Source organism: Enoplosus armatus, chromosome 2, assembly GCF_043641665.1.
Source record: "Enoplosus armatus isolate fEnoArm2 chromosome 2, fEnoArm2.hap1, whole genome shotgun sequence".
Taxonomy (NCBI): domain Eukaryota; kingdom Metazoa; phylum Chordata; class Actinopteri; order Centrarchiformes; family Enoplosidae; genus Enoplosus; species Enoplosus armatus.
Genome location: NC_092181.1, coordinates 4,528,201 through 4,552,097, shown reverse-complemented (window position 1 = coordinate 4,552,097; position 23,897 = coordinate 4,528,201). Strand labels below are relative to the sequence as shown.

Sequence of the window (23,897 nt, the reverse complement as noted above, 5' to 3'; positions counted from 1 at the left end):
ACACACACACACACACACACACACACACAGACTGTGAAAAACTGATCAGTGGTTTGTTCAGGTCTTAAAAGTACATATTAAAGTGCTCAAGTGTCAAATCCACCGTCTGGTGAAACAGTAGATTTAGCTGTGACGTTTAAAGTCTCTTTAAACTTCCCCCTTGTCCATGATGGAGAAAAATTGGATCCACACACACGCACACACGCACACACACTTACAGAAAGCTGCTTGGGTACCAAGACAGATATAGATGTATATTTTCAAATGCCTCATTCCCATAAGAAGGCTAGTAAGCTCAGCATGTATGAATGTTTTGCGTCCACCTTTACAGCTCTGTAAGATCCAACTGTATTCACATAATGTGCCTTGGGGGAGAGCTTAGTGGATATGTCGAGAAAGAGATAAATGGTCCTGATGCATTTTCTTTAGGTTAGCACATACTGTATCACAAAAAAAGCCTCCAGTGTTCACTCGTTTGAGACAAGAACAATGCAGATGGGCAGATATGGAGTGATGGAGTCAAAGTTGTAGAGCGTGTAATGATGTGTGGCTTAAAGAAAAAAAAAAGAAAAAAAAAGAAACATGACACAAATAGCACTGTTAACTTCCCTGGAGGTGTTCCTGGTCCAACACCTGATTTTTAAACTTTGCATTCTGAACAAATCTTGGCCATAAAGGTCTGAAATTACCCTCAACCTCCAGTGAGTCTAAATCTATCTGGTATAGAGTGAGAGAAAAAAAAAAACAGGATTAAGGAAGTCAATGCACTGTACCACATGAACTGTATAAATACCACAGGAAGAGTGACACACACGCACACACACACACACACACACACACGCAAGGACACGCATAGAGAAAATAGAAGTATATTTTTCACTGTTCCAAAGTAGCTCACTCTTTGACCCACAGTATACAGTAACTTTGTTTTCACCCCACACAGACTGCTCTCATGCTGAGGAATGCAAGAACACACACACAGAAATGAAGATGGACTGATCCTGCCCAACTGCAATTATAATGAGTCTAGTAAAAAGAACAGCCTCTGCAAGCCAAGATGAGAATGCTTAATTATAACCAGAATAATAACAATGAGATTATCATAATCTTTGGACTGCCAATTCTCCCTACATGTTCGTTAGTAAAACTATATAGAAGGTTTTCAAAGAAGTCTTTTTCTATGTCCATCACCTAAGGCTGAACAGGTCACATCAGTTTGGAGGGAGTTGAAAAAAAACAAACACATACATACACATATACATATATATATATATATATGTATATGTGTATGTATGTGTATATATATATATACTGTATGTCCACCTGCACATGACACTGTGTGTATGTGTTTCAAAGGCCATTCATAGTAAGGAGTAACCATGAGGAGAAGGCAGAGTAGAAGGGGCGTAATAGTCCAAAAAAAGAAGGCCTAGGAAGTCCAGCAATGAAGTGAGCATGAGTCAGTAGAAAGTTGCTGATCCTAGATGAGAATTACTGTTCAGTGTCCTGGGGAATAACGAGCGACATAGTAAGGAGCACTGGTCCCAGTTAAGTGGCAGAACGTGTGAGTGGAGGAGTATGATAGAAGGAGAGAAGTTCACTGATTGGTTGGTGCATCCAAAAGGGGAGTCAGGGATTGTGTGTGTTGGGTGTTGATGCGAGGTCACTCAGAATCCCGCTGGACCTCAGAGGCATCGGCTCGACAGATAGGACAGGTTCGGTTAGCCTGGAAGGAAAAGAAAACAAGGAGATGAGGTTTAAACAGGTTAAGAAAGATACCTAAAAGATCAATACATAACAGATGCACACCACAGCAGAAAAAGTCTTCAAACTTTATACGTGCTGAAACCATATAGAAGTCAGCAGATTTAAAAGGCCCGGTCACACCAGCATTTAAAAACAACTAAATCCATTTATTGCACTGGAGTCGCAACAATCACAACTTTCTGGTGAGACCAGACTTTAAGTGGACAACAGTTAATTAATTTACAGTTATCCAAATAGCTGAATGTCTTTACTCACCTTAAGCCACTTGTCTACACACTTGGCGTGGAACTCGTGATTACAGGGCAAGACCCGTAGGAGCTGGCGAGACTCGAAGTCACACATACATACCACACACCTGTAAGATAAAGCAAGGTTGGTACCATTTAAAAACTGCATCATGTACAAATTCACAGCACCTCAAACCTAAAGCCACCCACAAGAAAAAAATCCTCACAGCATATAGATAAAAAAAAAGGCACTCACAGTGTTTGCTCAGACTGATGGTTGTTGGGGTTGAACCTGTATGATGGAAGCTGTTCTATATCTGCCTTAGTTAGACCGCGGGGCTTGGCCTCTCCAAGACGTTCTGCAAGGTTCAACAGCGCCTAAAGGTTTCACACAGGAAGGCGAAGTTTAGAGTTTACAACGGAAACAGAGGAAGAGAAAAATTGTCTGGATGTATGAATTGTTAAGGGAGCAACTGGATTTCATAGCACTGTGGATGTGCTGACAAAATAATTAATTTGTGCGTATTCATTTTATGTTGATGTGTATCGTGCGATAACATTATTCTTGGCTGAACTATGTGGCAGCAGTTTGTCCTACCTCATAGTTCTCCACCTCTCCGTCGTCCACATCCAGCTCTAGACTGATAGTGGGGGCCACATTTGGGGGCACAGGAAGCATGGACCTGTAGGTGGTTGAAGACAAGGTAAACAAAGTTTAGTAGGGTGTATTTGTTGCATCTCTGAGGCAGATTTAATTCTATTGCACAGTCACCTGTAAAGTTCCAACTTGAGGAAGTTAAAAACACTTACAGGAAGTAAGGCAGGAAGCTGGGGTGGTAGGGTGATGGGGGCACAGCCTGCTGAGAGCGGTAACGTCGGCTTGTGAATCGGCGAGGCATAAAGTGGGGATAGGGCTATGAGAGATGGAACAAAGAGAAGAAAATCTATTTATTCCACTAAAGGTAAAAAGGGTAATTTTACCATAATCAGATATTATAATCCAAACAAATGATGATGATGTCATGTAATGAATGTACTCACCACTGTAAAGAGCTCCTGCGACAGGGGGTCATGGTGCGAGAGGAACTGGAGTGGTGTTGAGGGCGGTAGGGTGGAGGGAGGCTGATGGTGATGGTGGTGATGGTGATGGTGGGCATAGCTGAAGCCCCCACCAACCGAAAGCTGCTCCCCCAGAAGCTCAACCTCATTTTCGATCCTCTGTAAGGGCTGAGAAAAGAAAAGAAAAAAAACAAAAAAAAAAACACACACTAGGTTATCGATCACGACAAATGCAGAACAGGTGTTATGGTGGGACAATAACTGCGTCAAAGAGGTTTCCAAGTAGCTTTGCAGGACTCCAACATAGTAATTGCACCATTAAATCTGCTGTCCCGATTTTTGTTAAAGTAATTGCAAATGTTATGAAAGACTTGTCTACATTGTGATGTGGACAAATACGACAATTAGCGCCATCAAACAATATTTAAACACAAGGAAAAAAGTATTGTTATGTAGATATGATGACTTAACAGGAAGAGGTTAAGTGCAGTCAATTTCACTCAGCTGAGATAAGATTAGAAATGGGTCTGTGGTGCCTTTGAAACTAGGAAAATTAATTTCTTGTAATATATAATAACAAAATCCTGGAGGGAATAAACAATTATCTTCATGACTTCTTTCATTTGAGTGTGCATGATGCAGTGTAGATTTACCAACCAGGTAAAAACTAGCATGGCATGATGACACCATTCAAATGTAAGAAAAAAAAACTACATACAAACTACAAAAAAACACAACTACTGAACTACTGAAACTGGTACAAGAAATCTCATTTGTGTGTTTGCTTTTGTCAACTGTTTGTTTGACCAAGTTTCCCCCTTGGGCATAGACTAGAAAACTACCTCAGTACCTCACTACCGCTTGGAGTTTAGATGTTACTGTTTTTCTATTTTCTGTCTATATAATATGACTACTACGAAACTAAAACTTCACAAACATCAATGGCTTCCTTTAGGCATACCAGAGTCCTTGTGCTGCCTTTATTTTTGGCACAGAATGATACAACTTAATAGATAAATACCAGATAAACTATAAAAACATAGATCATTCACATACCGATCGTGGCTGTTGCGTCTGGAAAGGCAGGAACTGTCCGGGTGTGGGGAGGTGGGGCGGGTGGTGAGAGAGGTGGGGTGGATGGGGAAGCAGGAACTGAGGGTCACTGGACAGCAGCGAGGGAAAGGCATAGGGCACCGGCAAATGTTGCATTGAACATGCCTGTAGCATCTGGAAAAGGATGAATAAGAGAGAGAAAGGAACAAGGACAAGTTTTAAATGCATGTTTTCTCTGCGTGGTGATTGTAATGTGTCACGTGCTGCCACAAGATGGCAGCCAAGACCTGGAAGATTAACAAGCCCCATTAAAACATCAAAATGTTCTGTAGGTCTTTGCTACTTTTTCCCCACTTTCTTTTTGAGCACTTTGCTTTTTTAGCATGCTTTTTTTAATTAACAAACAAACCTACACACTCCTACAAACTGCACACTGCTGTTTTCCTCTCACCGGATGGTAGTGTTGTCCAGTGCTGAAGACCACGCTGCAGGCAGGGACTTGCTGTGAGGAGCAGGTAGGGGGTAGGTGCTGACCGCTACACAAAGGCGCTGCGAGACCGTGTGGAGGGACTGGGGTCACTGTGTAGGAGACTGGTACACTGCCCTGCTGCAGCTGAGGAGGAAACACACAGTTAATATGCAGCCACACACACAACACACACAAACACACTCAAGTATTGGCAAACTGACCTGTTCATGCAAGTCCATGACCATGGCTCCTTGCTGCTGTTGCGTTGCATGATGCTGTTGATGATGGTGGTGGTGAGCAGCCGGATGCAGTAGTCGAGGAGACAAGGTGGGGGGGTGGAAAGCTCGGGGCTCCTCCAAACCTGCCCCCCCGCCTCCAGCTGTGGGGGGCTGACCATAGGCGCTGGGTGTGTGTGTAGGGTAAGTCTGGTGTGTGGAGGGATGCAGGTTGCGGTGGTAGTTTTCATCCTGGAGCTCTGATGGCGACAGGCGAGGTGCGGGGGCTTGGGTGGAGGGGTGGTGATGGGGAGGCAAGTGACGGGTGGGTCTGGAGAGACGGCCACGCTGACGCCTTGCTGGCGGGCTGGTGGTGGGAAGAGAGGGAAAGTCTTAGACTTGGAACCCTCTGTTTTTTTTGTTTTGTTTTTTTACAGTGGAACTAAGCTGTAGAAATCAAGAAACCACATTACCTGCGTCTGTGCCGAGCAGGAGTGAGGCATCTCTCCTGGTGGTAGTGGGTGTGGGGGTGAGGTTGTCTCCGACTTGGGGGTCCTGACTCCCAAGGGCGGATGGGGGGAGATGGGGTGGATGGTGGGGGGGCGGATGAGGTTAGCTGTTCCAAGACAGACTGACTGGACAGCCTCTGGCGCTTTGGACTGGGGCTTTCCTCACTCTGCAGAGGGAGGGGTGGAAAACAGAGGAGGAAAAAGAGGAAAGAAAAGCAGAGTGGGAGAGAGGATGGGTATTGTGGTTAGTGACCCATAGCACTCATATCAAATCAATTTCACTATGCTTTACAGTCCCTCTGGCCTACAATCCATACCACTGCATAGACACTAAGTTCCATTGTGACTCATGGCATTTCCTGTATGATCCAGAGAGAGAGAGAGACAGAGACAGAGAGAGACAGAGACAGAGACAGAGAGAGAGAGACAGAGACAGAGAGAGAGAGAGAGAGAGAGAGAGAGAGAGTGAGTGTGAGTGTGAGTGTGAGTGTGAGTGAGAAAGAGAGCATATTACACCACCAGCGCTCTGGGGCCCTGAGGGTTCAAAGTCACTTCCTCTTTGGAGTGAAGAAATGCAAACGCAAGACAAGCACTCACAGGCCCATGTGCGAGTCATGCGTACACACCCTCAACTGGATAGCTTGACAAATAATTTCTTGTGGAGTCAGTGATACACAAAAACAGAGGCATAGCTGAACATGTAGTCATCCAGGTTCAGACTGACTAAGGAGTGTTTCAATCCTATCAACTCATCTGTGAGTCACTTCACTTACAGTCAAGCAGTGACTCTCACACTTGGCACTTGGTAGGCAAGAACACACACGCTTATGTCTCAGTTCTTAGTCATTCTCCCTTACGCGCACCTTAGCCGTGCTCTGAAGAACAAACCAGGTTCCTTAAAAACAGACACCACACACACTTTTCCCCATAGTTACATCTCAACAATTTTTGTCCCCCCCTCTACTTACTCGATCCCTGCTTCCTCCTCCCCTCTTTGTGGGAGAGACACGTTGTTAAAATGTGATAAAAATGACTCAGCGGCTGTGACACACACACACACATATATATATATATATATATATATATATATATACATATACACACACACACACACACACACACACATATACACACACACACACACACACACACACAGCTCAGCAACCTTGAGAGCAGCGTGATAGCTAACAGGAAACAGCTGGAGAGCAGGCTGCAGAAACACACACAGTTGTGGAAACGCCTGCAGACATGCGCAAATTCACATTCACACATGGGCAGCTGCCACTGTTTGAGTTCTACAGCCTATAAAGAACAATACCTTCTGAAGCTTTTTAAGCAGACTGTGCTGCTCTAACAAACCTGAACAAAATGTATTTTGACTGTAGGGCCAAACACACTGTACACTCATGGCTCTATCGCTCACTATCACTGGATGGGACCTGAGCTTGACCAGCTTATGGAAAAGACAAACAATAACAATGACTTCAATTAGGCTTGACCAGAGTGGACTACATGATAGGCAAGGGCTGGAAAGAAGGAAGGGCAATGGAAGAAAAAGAAGTAGAGATAGAATGAATGCATGAGACAGGCAGAGATGAAAGAGAGGTGAAGCTTGGTGGAGCCTCAGGGCGCACCAGACCCTAAATGACAGAACAAATTTAGGTCGTAGCGAGGATTACACACCCCGATTTTGAGTGTGTCAGTCTGTGTCTGCCTGTATTTTTATTAGCTATGTAAATTACCATGCCTGAGCATTTGTGTCCAAGACGACCGGTGCATTAGCACGTCTGTCCCAACCCCTTCAAAGCTCTATTATGTCTAAACCCATCCCTGCTCTTTCCATAACTAAATTAATTTTTGTTCCCTCATCCTGGAAGTAAAAGGTAAAATGTCTGACAGCCAGCTTTCAAATTGGTCAGTGGCAAAGGGGCTGGAATGACCAAAACATTTTCAAATAACATAATATTAATACTGTATGAGCTTAAACACAGTTGTTTCCACTTAATGTCGCAGTCTTTACTCAATTATATCATAAAGGTTGAACAACTCTGAAATTTACAGTTGTTACTGACTCACTTTTAATTACTTTTAGAAAGTGAACTTTCTTCAAAATATGACAACTTACTCTTGTCAAACAAGGGTACTTGAAAATAAAAAGGAGACATACTATTCTAATGAATTTGAATAAACTGACCCTAGCTAGCAAACACAAAAAACCTCTCTTTCATAGTGACAAAGAAAGCCTTGACGTGAAGATTAGACAAAGTGTAGGATGAGTTCTCCATAGCTTAGAATAAAAATTAAAAAAAGCAATATGTTTGGGTTAATATTTATACCAAGAGGTGAAGTTACGTCAAAGACAAGTACTTTGTCTGATTCAAGTCTGTAATAATAATAATAATAATAATAATACCTTTGAAGACCTTTGCACAGAGATACATTTAAAAAGATTTTACATATGACTTTTTTGTTTCATTTACCAAAAGTCATAAAGTAACGCTATGATACACAAGGTGTCACTTTGTTAAAAAAACAAAACTTTCTCTATGGGTTATTTTATCACATGTTATATGGAAGGCACACTATTTATGCCCATTTCTGCACAGGATGGAGGGCACCAGCGATTCACCCCCACCCCCATCCCCACCCCCAAACCTCTCTGTTCCTCTCAACAACAACCCCCTCTCTTCCGACCCGACACCCCACAACCTCTCTACCAGCCTAGCTCCAGCACCAACACCCTAGGGACATCTCCTGTGCCCATTTTCATATCTGAGCCAGCCTCCTCCATCCCAAGCCTGACATATCCCCACACCCCCTCCTTCCATCAGATAAGCTCGACCCCTCTACAGCCCCCCCCCCCCCTTTTCCTCTGACTGTCCTGTCCGAGACCCTGGCCTGAAATCTGAGGGGACATGACAAGAAGTTCTTAGACAGGACACACACACAAACACACACACACACACTCTCTGTCTTAACACATGCAGACTATTGCCCATTAGTATGAAAGTTTGATGGGCCTGTCTACCCGCGTTAGTGGGAGTGGTGTCAGACAAAGGAGTGTGTGTCCTCAAGCAATATGCCTTAACATGGCCTTATGTTCTAATGGAGTGCTTGTATGCTTTCCACTAAAGACAGAAAAAGTATAGAGTAAAAATAAAAATAAAAAACATGTTGATTTTCAGAGGCTCAAAAACACGCACACAGACTGACAAACAGACACACAGTGACTCCCAGCACGGCCCAGAAACATTGTGAACTGCTCTGTGGCTGATATTACAGCACATTCTGCAGTGCTCACAGCGTAGGGACCACACACACATACACACCCTTCATTCCTTTCACTCGTGTCCGCATTCAGTGTGTGCACACAACCAGGCTGGGCAGATATCCTAGAGCACGAGTACAGACACACCCTACCACGTTTTATTTCACTATGTCCGTCCACACACAGACACACACACAGTGGCCGGCAGCTGTTGTGGCTGCGCTGTCATTGTGGAGAACCAAAATAAAGACAGTTCCACAGAGTGCATACAAACAGGCACACCTAAGAAACACAACTGAGCCACGGTTTCTCTTTTCTAGCATTCACGCCCTAGAAATTGTACATGAATGTGCACACTGAGCAAATATGGTCATTTGCTTTTACAGATTCATTAATATTTGCAGACATGCTTCCACTAACACTCAAACACTTCTCCCTCCCCCACTTATTTTCTTTCCATCAACAAGATTTCAAAGCCCATTTTGTTTCCTCTGCCACTGTTCCTCCCTTCCTCCCCCTCCCTCCTTCACTCCTTCCCCTCCTTTCCCTGCTCTCACTCCAACCAAGTCCCACAGCTGGAGGTGAAATCATTAGCAATACCCCCTCCCTGTTTTTGGCCACCCCTCCCTTCCTACTCTCCCTCCAAGCTTTCTGCAACACCTTCCTCAGCATCCTGCCTCCCCTCTTCTCCTTCTTCACTGTTTTTTTGCTTCATCCGCTTGCTTTTTACATCGGCCTTCGCTTGTGACGATGACTATCATTTCCTGAAGTTCACTTGTATACTCTGGTGGGTTTTAAATTATGCTTATATGAACTACATTTGAGTATATTTATACAATATTGCCATTACTGACAAGGCAGTGTGGCTGAAATTATCAGTAATATGTTGAAAATATAAAATATGTCATTTTTTTAAAAATGAATTTAAGTTTATAGTTTCTAATAAATAATAAGCACTAACAATAGAAAGGGAAATTATATGCTTTGTGTAGACATTGCAGATATGAGGGGTGCATGGATGTATCATCTAGTAATCAGCTGATAAAACAAGACATTTCCACAACTGGCCATCAGCTGATTACTTAAAAAGGTCAGCTCCTACAAAGTCCTTTCAATCAAATGAAATGAGAGAAAAACAAAAACACGTGGAGCATTGTGAGCACAACTGCCCATAAGGAAGGTGCTTAAACCACAAAACAAGCACACTTAACATTTCTCCATCCTTGGGGGGCATACTTGCCACAGACTCTCTACACTTTCATAATGTATACCGTATAAACATACTTCAGCATTTGTGAAACGTAAAGCAGAGTTGTAATTTGCAACCTGTGCTGTGAGTTTCTCGCGGAGGTACTACTGTTAAAAGTGTATATACACACAACAAACATGATTAACAGCCCGAGAGCTTGACGTAGTGAACCAGATTAAGTGTTTCTTGGAGCCAAAGCTTCAACCATAATAGCGTAAGTTCCATCACTGAAAATTACTCAAATTAGTTATTTCAGCCCAAATTCCCTTTTAATTTGTTGGGTTTATTTTAAAATATATGAATGTGAACAGATTTCAACCATAATAGCGTAAGTTCCATCACTGAAAATTACTCAAATTAGTTATTTCAGCCCAAATTCCCTTTTAATTTGTTGGGTTTATTTTAAAATATATGAATGTGAACAGATTTCATTAAAATAATAAATGTTTCTTTTGTGACAAGTCTCTTTTGTGTCCATTTTATTGCTTTATTGTCTGAAAACAGAATTTTTGGATCAGATCACACGTCTTTATAACTAACTGGAAAGCAGTATTGACCAGCAGTGTCTTATATGGTGTAACACATTAGTACGTAAAAATGTGTCTGGCTTACCTTATCACTCTCCTCTCCATATGCATGATCTGGGTGGCAGTGGTAGGACCCGCCAGAGGCTCCTACACAGAGAAGGTAAGAGCAGAATATAACACAAGGTCACACAGTGAGACAACATTATGCCTTAGTCTGCAAGCCTGGGGCTTAAACACTTCACATTCATACAAGATTGTATACTTGCTCAGAGATCCTACATGTTTTACAGATTGTGATTTTCATAAATTAATTATAAGATTGTTTGGAATGTCATTCTCAAATACATCTAAATATGAATATAAAATGTTTAGTTCCTGTAAATCAGTCAAACAGAGCAAAAACTCATTTTCAAAATTTCCAAAATACATTGAGGCATTCAGAACTGTAAGTTCAATAATATTCCCCAAACAATACTGAAATCGGAAATTGCTGAAAATACATAATTCACCACCACTGATGCTACATTGCCTATGAATAATCAACAATGTAATGAAATGTATGTGTGTTTTTAAGTAATTCCACTTGGACCACCAACCAATAAGTTTCTGGCCTAAACACACAGACCTTGACCTCATATTTACAGATGAGCGTCGGCACTCGCACAGATCCTTACATTCAACAAAGTCTTGTCCTGCTCTGCGTGAGCTTGAACGCGCTTAGCTCGCATATGCTACTGTATTAATTACTACTGTATTGTTTTACAATACAATATAGAAAATGTGTTGCTAATACCTTTTGTTGAAATTGATAGCACCATTATATCCAGGCATTGTGGGGAGCCTCCCGTTTATCTACATACAGAACAATTAATCCTGTTGTTGTTATTGTTCTCACGCAACTTGGATTTAATACAGCAAAAAAAACAATGACAACATGTTTGTGAGAAGGGGTGCTGACCGTGTGTACAGTACAAAAGTGACTGGAACCCATGTGGTATACTCTTGTCTCAGATCAGAGGCAGTAGATACACACACACACACACACACACACACACACACACACACACACACACACACACACACACACACACACACACACACACACACACACACACACACACACACACACACACAAAATAAACACAGTAATCCTGGATTAGAGAAGCTTTCTGATGATACCGCCGCTTGCATCACAGCTAAGACTTTTACTCTTTTGTTTTTCCACAATCCTTTCATCTTTTTATTGTCTTCTCTATTTATTCTGGCTTTTGTTTTTCCCTTTTTTCATGGGCAGGTCTTTAGCTGGGGACGTCCTCACCACAGATGGTGACAGTGGTATACACACCAAGGATAAGCACTCCCAAGGGCACTCCAGACAAGGCTACCTTTACGATAGAAATGAAGAAAGCTAAAGCAGAAGGTTATAGATGCAAAAAAGCCTTCTTTTTTTTTTTAAAGAGCTTTTTTCACCTATCTGCTGTTTGTGGGATTTTTCCTGCTCACAGCCTCCCTCTCTTTGAAGAAAAGCTGTGATTGACAACAAAGAAGAGAAGGGGGAGAGAGAAAGAGAAAGAAGAGGCAGACAGAGTGGGGTTTTCACAACTGAATTCCTCAATCCTTAAAAAAGCATTTCCTCTCATACTCCAATCCCTAGAGCAGGCAAAATAAATGGATTGAAAAGGTTGAGGTAAGTAAAGCTTGCATTTGTGTAGTGAAAACCGGCTAAAAGGCTATTTTAGGATTTGGGACGGAGTAGTGGTGAAGCATTCATGGGTCTCGCCGGCTGCACGGCGCTCTTCTGTATGACACACATTCACTGATCACAATAGGCAAAAATCCAGCTCCCTCCCTGAATATGGTCTCACTTGCACATTGTCAGAGTCCGGTAAATTGAGTCAGAGACGAGTCATTCAGTTGGAGTCACTCTATAGAGTACAACACAGTAGCTACAGAACCGGTTTGAAATGTTTCGATGACATCATGTCCACTGTTGGACTAACAGACTACACACAATTTAGTTCCTACAGTTAGGGCCTCAAGGAAAGTTGAATAGCAGGATTGCAGTATGAATTTTAATGTGTGTGGACACTAATTTCTTCTTGTACATCTAGGAAATTTTAGAAAATGCTAATATGGGCTGATTTAATGAATATTATAAACTTTAAAATACGTTGATATGAAAGATTTTCTCATGTAAGACTTCATTTGTGCAGACAGTGATTCTGCACAGCATGAGGCCCTCTCGTTTGTGATATATACAGTATGAGTCACCACTCCACAGCTAAAGCAGGGTCAATTAGGGTTGATTTATATGCATTATTATTGCTAGTGTTTGTGTAATCTTAGTCTAATTCTAGAGTTAACAGAAAGAAAAAAAAGAGTCAAAGCTGGACCTTGAGACAGCAGCACAGCTCAAGAAGCAGAACAGACAAACCGTGCGTCACAGCAGTGAGACTTGAAGACAAGAACCAGAGAAGGACTGTCTACATAAACACACTGCGATCAGTAGCTCAGCACAGACCACGCATTCACACACACAAACACACACTCTCTCTCATCAAGGAAGATACTGGAGACTTATGCACACACATAACAGGCACACTGTAGGCAGAGCTGATGTCCATGTTGCAAATGTTGGTGGAAAATAGTGAAAAGAATCAAAGAAAGAGGATGAGAGGAGGAGAGAACTCAGGGATTAAATTCAATAAAACACTAATTATCTATTTGAAACAATGGGATTTAACAAAATAGAACATGCACTTTTAGGTAAAGAAAAAGCACATCCAAAATGGACATGCACTACCATAAACCACCATAAACCTTACAAATGCATACTTTATGGACAGATTTCAACACAAGCTTAGATGGTCTGTGTAGTTTTCTGAGCTACCTACGTAACCCAAAGTCGGGAAGAGATGGTGTCCGTCATGGAGAGGGTCGTGATTGTGGGCAGGAAGCAGCCATAGGTAACAGATAAGACTGTGCTAGTAATATTACGTTTCTTTTGACAATTACAATAACAAAAATTGTTAGTATTACTGGCAGGAAGATAAAGATAACACAAGAAGATTCTGTTGCTTTTGTTTGAATACATGGCACCATACTATAATCAGTGCTTAGGCTATATAATGAAGGTCAACAGACAGCATCATCATTATTAAATTAATTTCTGTCTTTTTATCCGCCGTATTGAGAAGATATGAAATATTTTGACTTAAAAAGTACTAAAAACACAAGAGTACTACTTTACAAGCAGCTCAAAAATAGGACACCACAATCCACAATCTCGACTTTGGGTGTGAAAATAGGAATGGTTTTACTTAAGTACAACTTTCAACCGCACCTTCCGAATGGCTGCAGAAAATTGTCATTGATTTCAGATGTTTGTTTTGGAGTTAAAAAATTATGGGACGTACAAGTCCATGATCCCTGTTGTTCCATCTAAAACATGCAGGCCTGTAGAAAAATAAGAGGATGTCTTGGAAAGAGGGTGAAGACAAGGCCAGCACAACAGCATAGGAGGTGAGGATGAAGAGGGAGCGTGAAGGAGTGAAATGGCCGGGGAAGAGAACGTGGGGGTGGGGGGGGGGGGGGGGGGGGGGGGGGGCAAGAAGAAGGCAAAGTGGCGGTACAGGCAGAGGACAAGGGTGGAAACGCACATGAAAGAGTGAGAGCACTGAGGAGGAAAGGGAGATGGGAAAAGATAAAGAGAGGTGGAAAAAAAACATAAGGAAGACGACTGGAGGGGGAGAGAGCAGTAGAAGGTGAGGGAGCAGTCGGAGAGAGAGAGGGAGCAGTGTGGGGGTTGTGGCTTCCCCTCTTGACTGCTATTGATTTTCTGTAAGCCTCAGAGTGCATCAGCTATTTCTATCCATTTCCTCCACCTCACCCTCCCTCCCCCCCCCCCCCCCCCCCCCCCCCCCCGCACTCAGCTCAGACACCCTCCTCACACATCCTCCTCCTCCTCACACTCTCCATCACATCACTTCATCACCATCCCTCCCTGCCACCGATCTATTTCCCTATCTGCCGGCCTGTCTCTCTTCCATATATTCCTGCTGCTTTATCTCACAGCATCCACATTTCCTTGCTTGTCCTATCGCACCGTCTCTGCCCATGATCTCCACCACCCTCTCTCCTGCAGTCTTTCTCGGTTAAACTACCTCTTCCTTTCTCGTGTCGAAACAGTAGAACACAGGAGAAAGTGGGTGACTAGAAAGAGTGGCTGGACAGACAAGACGATAGATAAGTGACATGCTTACTTAACAAATCGGAAATGGGAAAATGGGACAGAAACCTTGTTGACCGCTGCAGAACTTGTGCCAATTTACATAACATACACAGAAAGTAAGAGACAATTTAATCTAAGCATATGTGTAACACAAACACACATACGCAACTCTCACATCACCCCGCCTCCTGAACACATGTCACAGCACACTTCACACCCTCGCGCAAAGCAGAGTCGAGTAACAAGCTGGCATACAGGCTTAAAATAGGCGGGCATGTAACGCCTGCCCAGCCATTACCTGCCTAACACTGATTTCATACAGGCCTGATGGCAAGTGTGTGTGTGTGTGTGTATGCGTGCGTGTGTATGTATAGAAATGGGAAAAAGTCTACCTCTCGCCCACTTCATTGTCCTCCTCCATCTATTTATTGTTCTCTCCTTCCTCATTATCTTTCTTATCATCTTCCTTTCTGTTCTGTTGCCGCTGCAGTCCTTGAGGTTGCTCCTCCATCCTGCACTTCTTCTCATGTCTGAAAAGTGCTTCTGCATCCCACAGAACCTGCGCAGGTGTTCGCACTCAACATACTTGATCATTAAGTTATTTGTATGTATGGGCGGCAGTATTGCTTTGGTCAAAATGCGTATGCACTGGAAACGTAAAGAAACCGAAATAAAAACCGGTTTTCAACCCTAGTATACAAGTTTATAAAATAAAATAAGTCTATTCCATGTCCTTCCTTGACCAATCACAGCTGGCTTGATTCACACAGCACTGCAAATACACATGGTGTGCAGTCGAAATTTGAAGGCGAGCATGGTATTTAATTCACGCGCCTGCGTGAGCTGCAGATCCCCAGAAACCCTTTCTGTGCGTCTCTTCATTCTCCTGTTCATCTTATCCTTCATCATGTTTGCTGAAGCATGGTTTGATGTTTTGATTTTAAACCTTCTGCACACTACACACATTTACCTGAGCTTTTATCATGGGGTTTATTATGTGGTTAATAACAGCCTTTTAAGGGCCAATACTGCTCATCACGTTAATGTCATTAGGATCAGAGACCCTGCAAATGACATTGGTTTGCTTCATAACCATTCTTTCAAAGTAAGAGTCACTACTCCAAAATATTAAATGTACCCTCTACTCAAAATGTGTTTTACTTACTTTATTGTTACTCCACTTGGATGTTTGACCTTCACTGTGCAGAATGATGTACGTGCAGAGTTTGACACTAGAAGACTATTTTCATATTCATCTGCTGAAGGGGAAAGTTTCTCTCTCACCTTAAATTTGAATTTAAGAGGTGTATGTACCAGGATGCGTTTGTGGCATCGCAACTAGTTTGGAAACCAATCGTGATCAAGTCAATTTAAAGACCCTAGGTGTGATCGTGTCGTTATTTTTTGGTCATAAAACAGAGGCAGTGCAGCAAGAACAAGTTGCTAATCCTAACATGCTGGCTCAAATTGTAGGCATACACAACACTTACACATTTTTAAAAAATCCTTCAAAAAAAGAAGTGGCTTATAGCTATCCAGGCTCGATACTAGCAGCTCAACAACAATAGCTGTCTGACTGCATTGTGATTCCCATTCAGTTTCCCTGCCAGTAACAGCTCTACAGTGTGCGTTAGCAAAGTAGAGTATTCTTACTGGTTGATATTTCACTACTAAACAAATTAGTTTATCTGCCATCTACCTTTGCTACCTTGCCTTCACTTCTGTCAACTTCTTAGTGCAGTAAAAGAACGTTTCTACAGTGACGTCATTCTGTGTGCATGCATATGTTTCTGACAGTCCTGTTCCTGCTCACAGCCCACCCAGGCAGCAACTAAACAAGGCGTGTGCGCACACACACACACACACACACACACACACACACACACACACACACACACACACACACACACACACAGTCAGTAGAGGGACGTGAACATACACAGAGCTAACCACTCCTTCACACTCCTTACTCGTTCTCACTCCTCCATCTGTCCTCACAGTCTCCCTCTCCTCCTTATCCCCCAATGAGGGACAGAAAGCAGCTGAGAGAAGGAGCGTCAGGGAAGAGAAAGTAATGGACAGAAAGGCAGAGACGGATGACAGTCTTGATTCTCTTCTTCCATCATCAATCTAGACAATATCACCACAAACTGAGCTATCAACTCATTGAAACTACATTCTCAGGAGCTAAATGGAAATAGCTTGTATGAAATGTACTTGTTCTGTGTCTTTCAGGCAACCAACACACAATTTATAGGTCTAGGACCAATGTCTGTACATCTATAGAAAATGTATTCTGAATTTGGCATCTTTCTTTCCTTAGGTATCCTTCAGTTTTGGCTCGATAAGATTGACTTTAGTCTGACTCGTAGCTGCTAACTAGCCAACTTTTCACCGTCTGGACCAACGCTGCTGTGAAGAGTACACGAAGACGCTGTACTGTACTAACATTACATAAACAGGGACTTTATTTATTTTCTGTGGCCTTTGAGTAACAACTAAGAATCACTTTCACAACAACCCCACTAGAGAGACACACACAAAAAAAGGGGGGTGGCTCTGCCAGTAATTCTGTGACTGTCCAATAAAAACAAGAACATAACTACACCCAAAACATAACCTTTGAGTATGAAATACCTAACCCATGTAGGCTAAAAAGGTGGCTGTTAAAATTTGGCATGGTTGCACTACGGAAAGGTATCAAAACGAACAAAGAAACTTACCAGTCATGGAAATATCTTATTGAAACTTCTCAAAGCATGCTCTACCTCTCTGCTGCTGTCTGTATTGTTAGTTTGTCCTAAACAGTCCTTGTTTTGCCAAAATACAACAAACAAAAAGGATGTTTTCTTACAACTACAAAAAGGACCAAAATAAACGTATAATACCTCAACATCTCCACAGACTTGCAGTGGGGTACTCAGGCCATGTATATTAGCAGTGCCAACTCAATTTGCATAACAGTTACAACAGAGGCAGAAAGATGACAACAAGAGATGGAAATAGGGAAGGACACAGAGGTTATGTTGAAATGCCAAGCAAAAGCTGAAGATGCTAACAAACTGTTGAGACATAGAATTGCTACAAAAGCAACTGGATGTTAAAATACAAGTGCGAGAGACCAAGAAATGGTAGCATTGTTGATATCCGAGGCTGGTGAGAACCGACTCATCTTTAAGTTGGATTTAAACTTGAAACACTACAGCTTAGGTTTTAACATAATAATAGAAAAGGTAAAATGAAGTTTCCAGTCCAGTCGGTGAGAGAGAGATACAAAAAAAAAAAGACACACTCGTTCTGAACCAAGTCCGGTGGACTTTGGAACCACGGATTTGCACCCATGACACAACCAGGCCACATCCACTGGACATTCCTAGTTATATCAACAGGGATAGGAGGCTAACATGCAAACAGCAGGAGCAAACAGCCTCTCCCACCCTCCCTTCTCACTCAACATTCATGCCTTTCTCACACATACCTTTACCTACACTCACAAACTTACTGCCTCTGCTCTCAGCTTCAACCATCTCTCCTGCCCTCTACTGTGCCTCAACTTGCTCCCAGCCAATCATTTTCATATTTCCCTTTCCAGTCACAGTATCCACGCCTCCCCCCAGGTTGCACACTCAACTGCTGTCTGTGAAGCATGCTTCCTCTGTGCTTTGCTTACATTGATACACAAGATGCCCTGTGTCTCCTCCACAGTCAGCCCTATTCCATGAAACTTGTTCACATCCCCCATTTGCCATTTCGCCTGTTCAGTCCAATCATCTTTCCTTCCTCATCCTCTCTCTGCACCTGACCTTACTAAATCTCATGCACTGCACTTCCTCCCTACATCAACTCCTATAAAACTGCCTAAGCCAAACCACGACGTCTTGTTAAAAAAAACTGACTCTTCTCCCTCCTCTCCTTTCCAGTTACGTTTTTGCACTCTCCCTGGCCTCCCTCCTCGCATCCTTTGGATTTAAAGCTAATTTGAAGTCACTGTCCTCTACCCCCAGGATCTTCTCTTGCTGACTAAAGTGACTACTTTGTTGTTTATTTGGATTGACCAAGTAGCAGGGTTTCCCTGCTACTTGGTCAATCCAAGTGAAAGAGTTTCTCTTCAAACCGGAGGGGGTTGCCCGGGCGACAAGACAAAGGAAAGTAAAAAAAACAGAGTGCATGTTTCCACTTCTGTTGCAGACAGAAGGATGGAAAGGATAGGAGTGGAGCGGAGGGGTAAAGGTAAAGTGGCAGGAGTGTCTGCCCCTCTGCTGCTTTGGGCAGTCCATTAAAACGATCCCTCCATTAGACAAATGTGGGGGAGGAGGACAGAGAAAACGGACCGGAGGGGTACAGAAAGGGTTGACTGATCCAAAGGGGAGGGAGAAATGAATCTGACTAAGAGAGGAAGGCTGTGACAGAGGTGGGTCAGAATCAGGATAGGATATCAACTGCTACAGAGGATGTTTTTATCCACTTGGACCAATTTGGCAGCAGTTTTAAGCATTTGGTGGGCACTATTACTTAAGTACTTCTACATTTTCTGTGCTTCTCTTTTGCACCCTGAGTCTCAATTTTGCGGACATGGGCTCTCAGGAGTCTTTTTACCTCGTAACACATGTTAATTACCTGACATGGTAAGCAAAATCATGTACATGAGATAGAACAGTCAAAAAAAGGAAAGGAAAAAAATGTAAGCACTACAAATTGTATAAAACAAGCATGAAAGAACAAGGCACAAAGGGGAAAAGGGGGCCAAAAGATATGGACTACAAGGAGAAGAGAGAGACGGGGGACTGAAGAGTGCAGGATATCATTAGCTTTCATGCCCAACGCAGGTGACTAGAACGGAAAGAATGGACTAAGTATCTCTCCTTCTCTCCCAACAAGCAGGACCCATTCTGGGAATGGAAAGAGGGTCTAATAAAAGGTGTGCAGTGTTGGGAAAGGTCCAGCTAACCAGCTGCTTCACTTGTGAAAGAGAATATTCAAGTATAAATTAGGCCAAGGCTTCCTCTGGGTAAGTTAACAATATAAATAGCACTCAAAAATAAAACAAAATGCTGTATGTTTTCTTTCCCAACTGCTTTACTTTGGACATTTTTGCTACAGCCAGACTTTATCATTTCAGTACAAATACAAAATGTGTAGACACATACACACAACTGTTATTCTTTCCGAATTACTGTTCTTTTGTGTGCTGTGTGTTTCAGGTCTAATTGAAATTAATCCAGATAATGAGTGAGTGTCTATAGACTTTCTAGCCAGTGCCTCCCCCTCTAGATCGAAATCCATTTGGATGGAAATACAATACGGTCATTCTATCCATTGATTTCTGCTATCACATATGTCATAGCCAAGCTACTATGACAGAGTATGGGTCGTAGGTCACAGTAGACGATAAACTCTGACGATGACTAGTTCCCTTTCTGTGGGGATGCAATGTGACTTGTCACACAGATCTCTATTTTCATTCTTTTATCCTTCGCCTCAGTTCTTCCTGGTCTCCATTTCTAACATAAACATACAAACACAGAGCTTGATTTCCCTCCAACTTAGCAAGGCTATACAAAGCTAGACATACGACACACACATACATACATTTCTAGACAACCTACAGGCTGGGAGTCCAGAAGGGGCCATTGTTTGTTTATGTGTGTTCAGCTGTTTTTTCTTTTCTTACTCTCACTCTCCCAGACAGGTAATTCCAGTCCCCATACACAGTTGCTCAGTCTCTCATGTTCACACACAGAAAAAAGGTGTCAGGAAAGACGCAGCCTTTTGGTGCTGTATGTGACTTAGTTGATGCTTTTGTACTTTTATTATACAAAACAGACTAATTTCCAATTCAACCCTGGGACTGATTCTGTCAGTCCAATGTTAAGGTATCCCAACATGTGGAATCAGTATGAGTACTCAGTCTGCTCAGGGCAAAGCAAAGCAAACCATTCACTGGAAGGCTTTGGATAAGCAACTATAAAGAAATACCTCTTAAACCCCCCCTTTGATTTAGCCTTTACATTGTGATACTCTATTTTTTATACTTTAAAAAAGGTGTCATGATTTATACACAACGAAATGTAAAAAAAAATATATATATATATATGGGTATATATATATATATAGCTTTTCAATTTGATTCATTGAGAAACTACCACTTATAAAATAGTACCCAAAGCACCACAGGAGATAACTACCAACCACGCATTTTCTTAACCTGAGAAGTTTGTTGTTAGGTGTGTTGAAAGAAAAGCTTTCCCATAGCCTCGCTGAATGTGAAACTCTAGCTGTGCTGTTTCTATGTTGTGTGATTCACTGCACTGCATTCGCTGTGAGAGAGTGCCCTCACATGTATTCTACACCCAGCACCAGTCCACATACACTCTCGCCAAGTTTTGCTTTGCAGTGAAGCACAAATATCAAAGCATGGCTTAACCAGATAGTTACTAGAGACTGTATGTCTGTTATTATAGAGGCCATGGCTATCCCCTTTCATATAAACACAACACCTATTTTGTCGTTTAGCTGATTTTCCTGTCCAAAGTACTACTTTACTGTACAATGATTTTATTATGTGAATGTGAAAACAAGCCTGCATGTTTACTGGTTAGTGCCATCTATCCACTGAGGTATACAAGAAGTACATGAGGGGTGCTTGTTTTCTTTCTTGCTTCTTGTTCACATCTTCACATTTGCAGTCCACGAAGCCAAACCCCTGGCTTATCCAGCCATCATTTTTACTTCGTGTACCTGTGAGATCACGCCTAATTTAGACAAAGACTCGCCTGTGCACACTGTAAGGCTTGTTACCTCACGTACTAGCTACATCAATATTTGTGCAGTTGAATAAAAGTAAACGTGCCACAGTGCCTTCAGAAACACAGTCTGGGTAACTAACTACGCACAGCAGTTCAATAAGCTTGAGGCTACCCCAGTCCACACCACAGACTGCTGTTCATTTACCTTCTGTATGCGCCAACTGTGCACCACATCCACACAGCAGCTCTGTAGCAAGCACAACACAAAACACCGTCTAATTAGAATACAACAAATGTGTTCACACATGCACAGACACTTTTGTCATGCCAACCCCAGGACAGCCCCCTCCTCCTCTCAATTTGCCTCTACAAACCTCCCCGAGGTATTAAAACACCTCGACTTCTATCACTTCAACTTCGTGCTTATAAAGACAAAAGTCTAGTAAAAAGGTGTGATTCCTCTACCTCTCTTGGTCGCGGCTACACCATCACATACACAGTAAATGACAATGACAAGTGGGGGCATTTACCTGCCGCCGGGATGCGGTGCGCTCCGGGAACCGAAGAAAGCCTCTGAATGCCGGGAGAGACGTTACTTCCTGGGGCTCGCGGCTGGTTCTCCGAGTGGTTGCTGTGAGCTCCAAGTGGTGCGCAACCGGCACCGTGCTGCTGCTGTGAATGTAGTTGCTGTTGCTGCTGCTGCTGCTGTTGCTGCTGCTGCTGATGGTGGTGGTGGTGGAGGAGGTGATGATGATGGTTAGATCCCATGACTCCGCTGCCGGTAATTCCGTTGCCATTCCCACCACCGTACTGCTGGTAATATCCAGACCGGGAACGCGATCGAGTCCTTGGCGGCTCCATGGCCATTTGGTGGGTGTGAAGGGGATGGAAGAGAAACGAGGAGGACGCGGCTGGGGACTGCGGCGGAGAGCCGTTGATGGATCCGGGCTGTACAAAGCCCCTAGCGCCGCTCTGGCTGTAACTATAGCCCCCGAGTCCTCTGCCCCCCTCCGCGCCCCCGTACTCTGTTCGCTCCGCCGACTCCGCCGCCCCCGCCTCGTCGAATAAATCAGCCCCTTTAGGGACAGGCTCCGGGGTGGAGGGCAGCCGGGGGCAAACTCTAGGCTCCTGAGTCGTTGGCTGTCCAGCGGCTGCGACTGGCATTTCCTTTCGGGGGATTTCCTCCGTTTCTTTTTTTTCTGCGTTTTCCTCTCGTTTCCTCTCACAGAAGAAGCCTTGAGTCCCTGTTTAAATAATAAAGTTGGAGAGTGGCTAACTGAAAAACTGAGCTGTGGGACACTCTTTGTTAGACTGCAAATCAAAACATTCACCCGGTTAAACGGTTTTCACAAACACCTAATGTAAACCACCACTGCTCATGTTGACAAGCATGTGTTTGAGTTGTAGCTTTGAGGTAGCTACTTCCCTCAAGTTTGTCAAAGTAACGTTAGCTACCGAACACTGTGTGATTCCCCAAAACCTGTTCCACAACTAAACTACGTTGTCTGTTCGAGATAACAACGATATGTCGTGTTTTTAACTAAACGGAACTGTGGCCACGGATCGGTAATATAGGTTAAAAAGACTACTTCCACGGGACAGTAACGTTAAATATCATGGTTCACCAGCGACGTTTAGTTCATATCAACCGAGCAGCGAGTACGACCACGGCTCGTTAGCTCACAGGAGGCTAACGTTGGTTGGTGGGGGGGCATGCTAACGTTAGTGCGCATAGCATACTGTGATAAACGCGTTATTACGCTTATTCTAATCGTACAACAACGGTGTTAGCATATCCGGTCGCACTCTCATACTCGTATTTATCCCCGAACCGAGTTTAAGGCAACTTTGTCCACTTTAACAACCATTTAAACTTGTTTAGCCAGTCTGCGTAACATCGTTCGCTAGCTTGGCAAGCCGTACCAACCCCTCCTCCTCCACCGACCAACACAGAAAAAAATCCGTAGCTAGCCACCCACGCCTCGAATCCCTTTAAATTGCTTGGTTAATAGAAACAAAACGAAAAGGCTTTAGAAAAACTTATTCGTGGTGATTTCATTGAGTTAGGGTGACCGGGTAATGCTTTCCCAACAGGAAAGGGGCACACAGCAAAGCGCACAGAGAAAGATAAAAAGTGGTCAACCTAAAATTACAAAGAAAGAACCACGGCTAAAATTAACACGATCTTAAGGAATGACCCCGCCTCTGAGTCTACCACTGAAACCCGGTCTAATTCCCCTTCCCAGAGTAGTTTTTTTTACAACAACTTACCTTCAATGTGCTCTCCTCGACTGTACTCCTGACTCGGATCTGTCGATAATATGGTGAGCTCTGCGTGTGAGTGTATGTGAATGTGTGTGTATGAGCCCTGTGTTCGCTTGGTGTCAGCGTGAAATGTGACAGACCGTCAACGCTTAAGTCGGATTTCACCAGGCCTGCCCAATCGATACCGGAAAACAGATAGCGTGTGTAGTTGTTTTGAGCATACGCCTTTCCCACACACTCACCGAGAACAAAACTATAAACATTATTTAAAAGTGTTCAAAATAATTTGTTTTCATTCGCTTGACTTTATAA

General features: G+C 43.0%; 1 protein-coding gene across 1 annotated transcript; it reads right to left on the bottom strand.

The window, feature by feature from the left end:
* Window positions 1-1,327: 1,327 nt before the first annotated feature.
* Window positions 1,328-22,276, bottom strand: rnf38 (ring finger protein 38). Its single transcript, XM_070915497.1, has 12 exons — window positions 21,851-22,276; window positions 10,429-10,490; window positions 5,264-5,466; window positions 4,797-5,157; window positions 4,522-4,719; window positions 4,110-4,280; window positions 3,036-3,221; window positions 2,805-2,908; window positions 2,593-2,677; window positions 2,251-2,372; window positions 2,023-2,122; window positions 1,328-1,726 (listed from the first exon to the last, which is right to left on the bottom strand). Exons 1-12 carry the CDS (start codon window positions 22,185-22,187, stop codon window positions 1,664-1,666), a joined length of 1,992 nt encoding a protein of 663 aa, XP_070771598.1. The 5' UTR covers window positions 22,188-22,276; the 3' UTR covers window positions 1,328-1,663.
* Window positions 22,277-23,897: the final 1,621 nt, after the last annotated feature.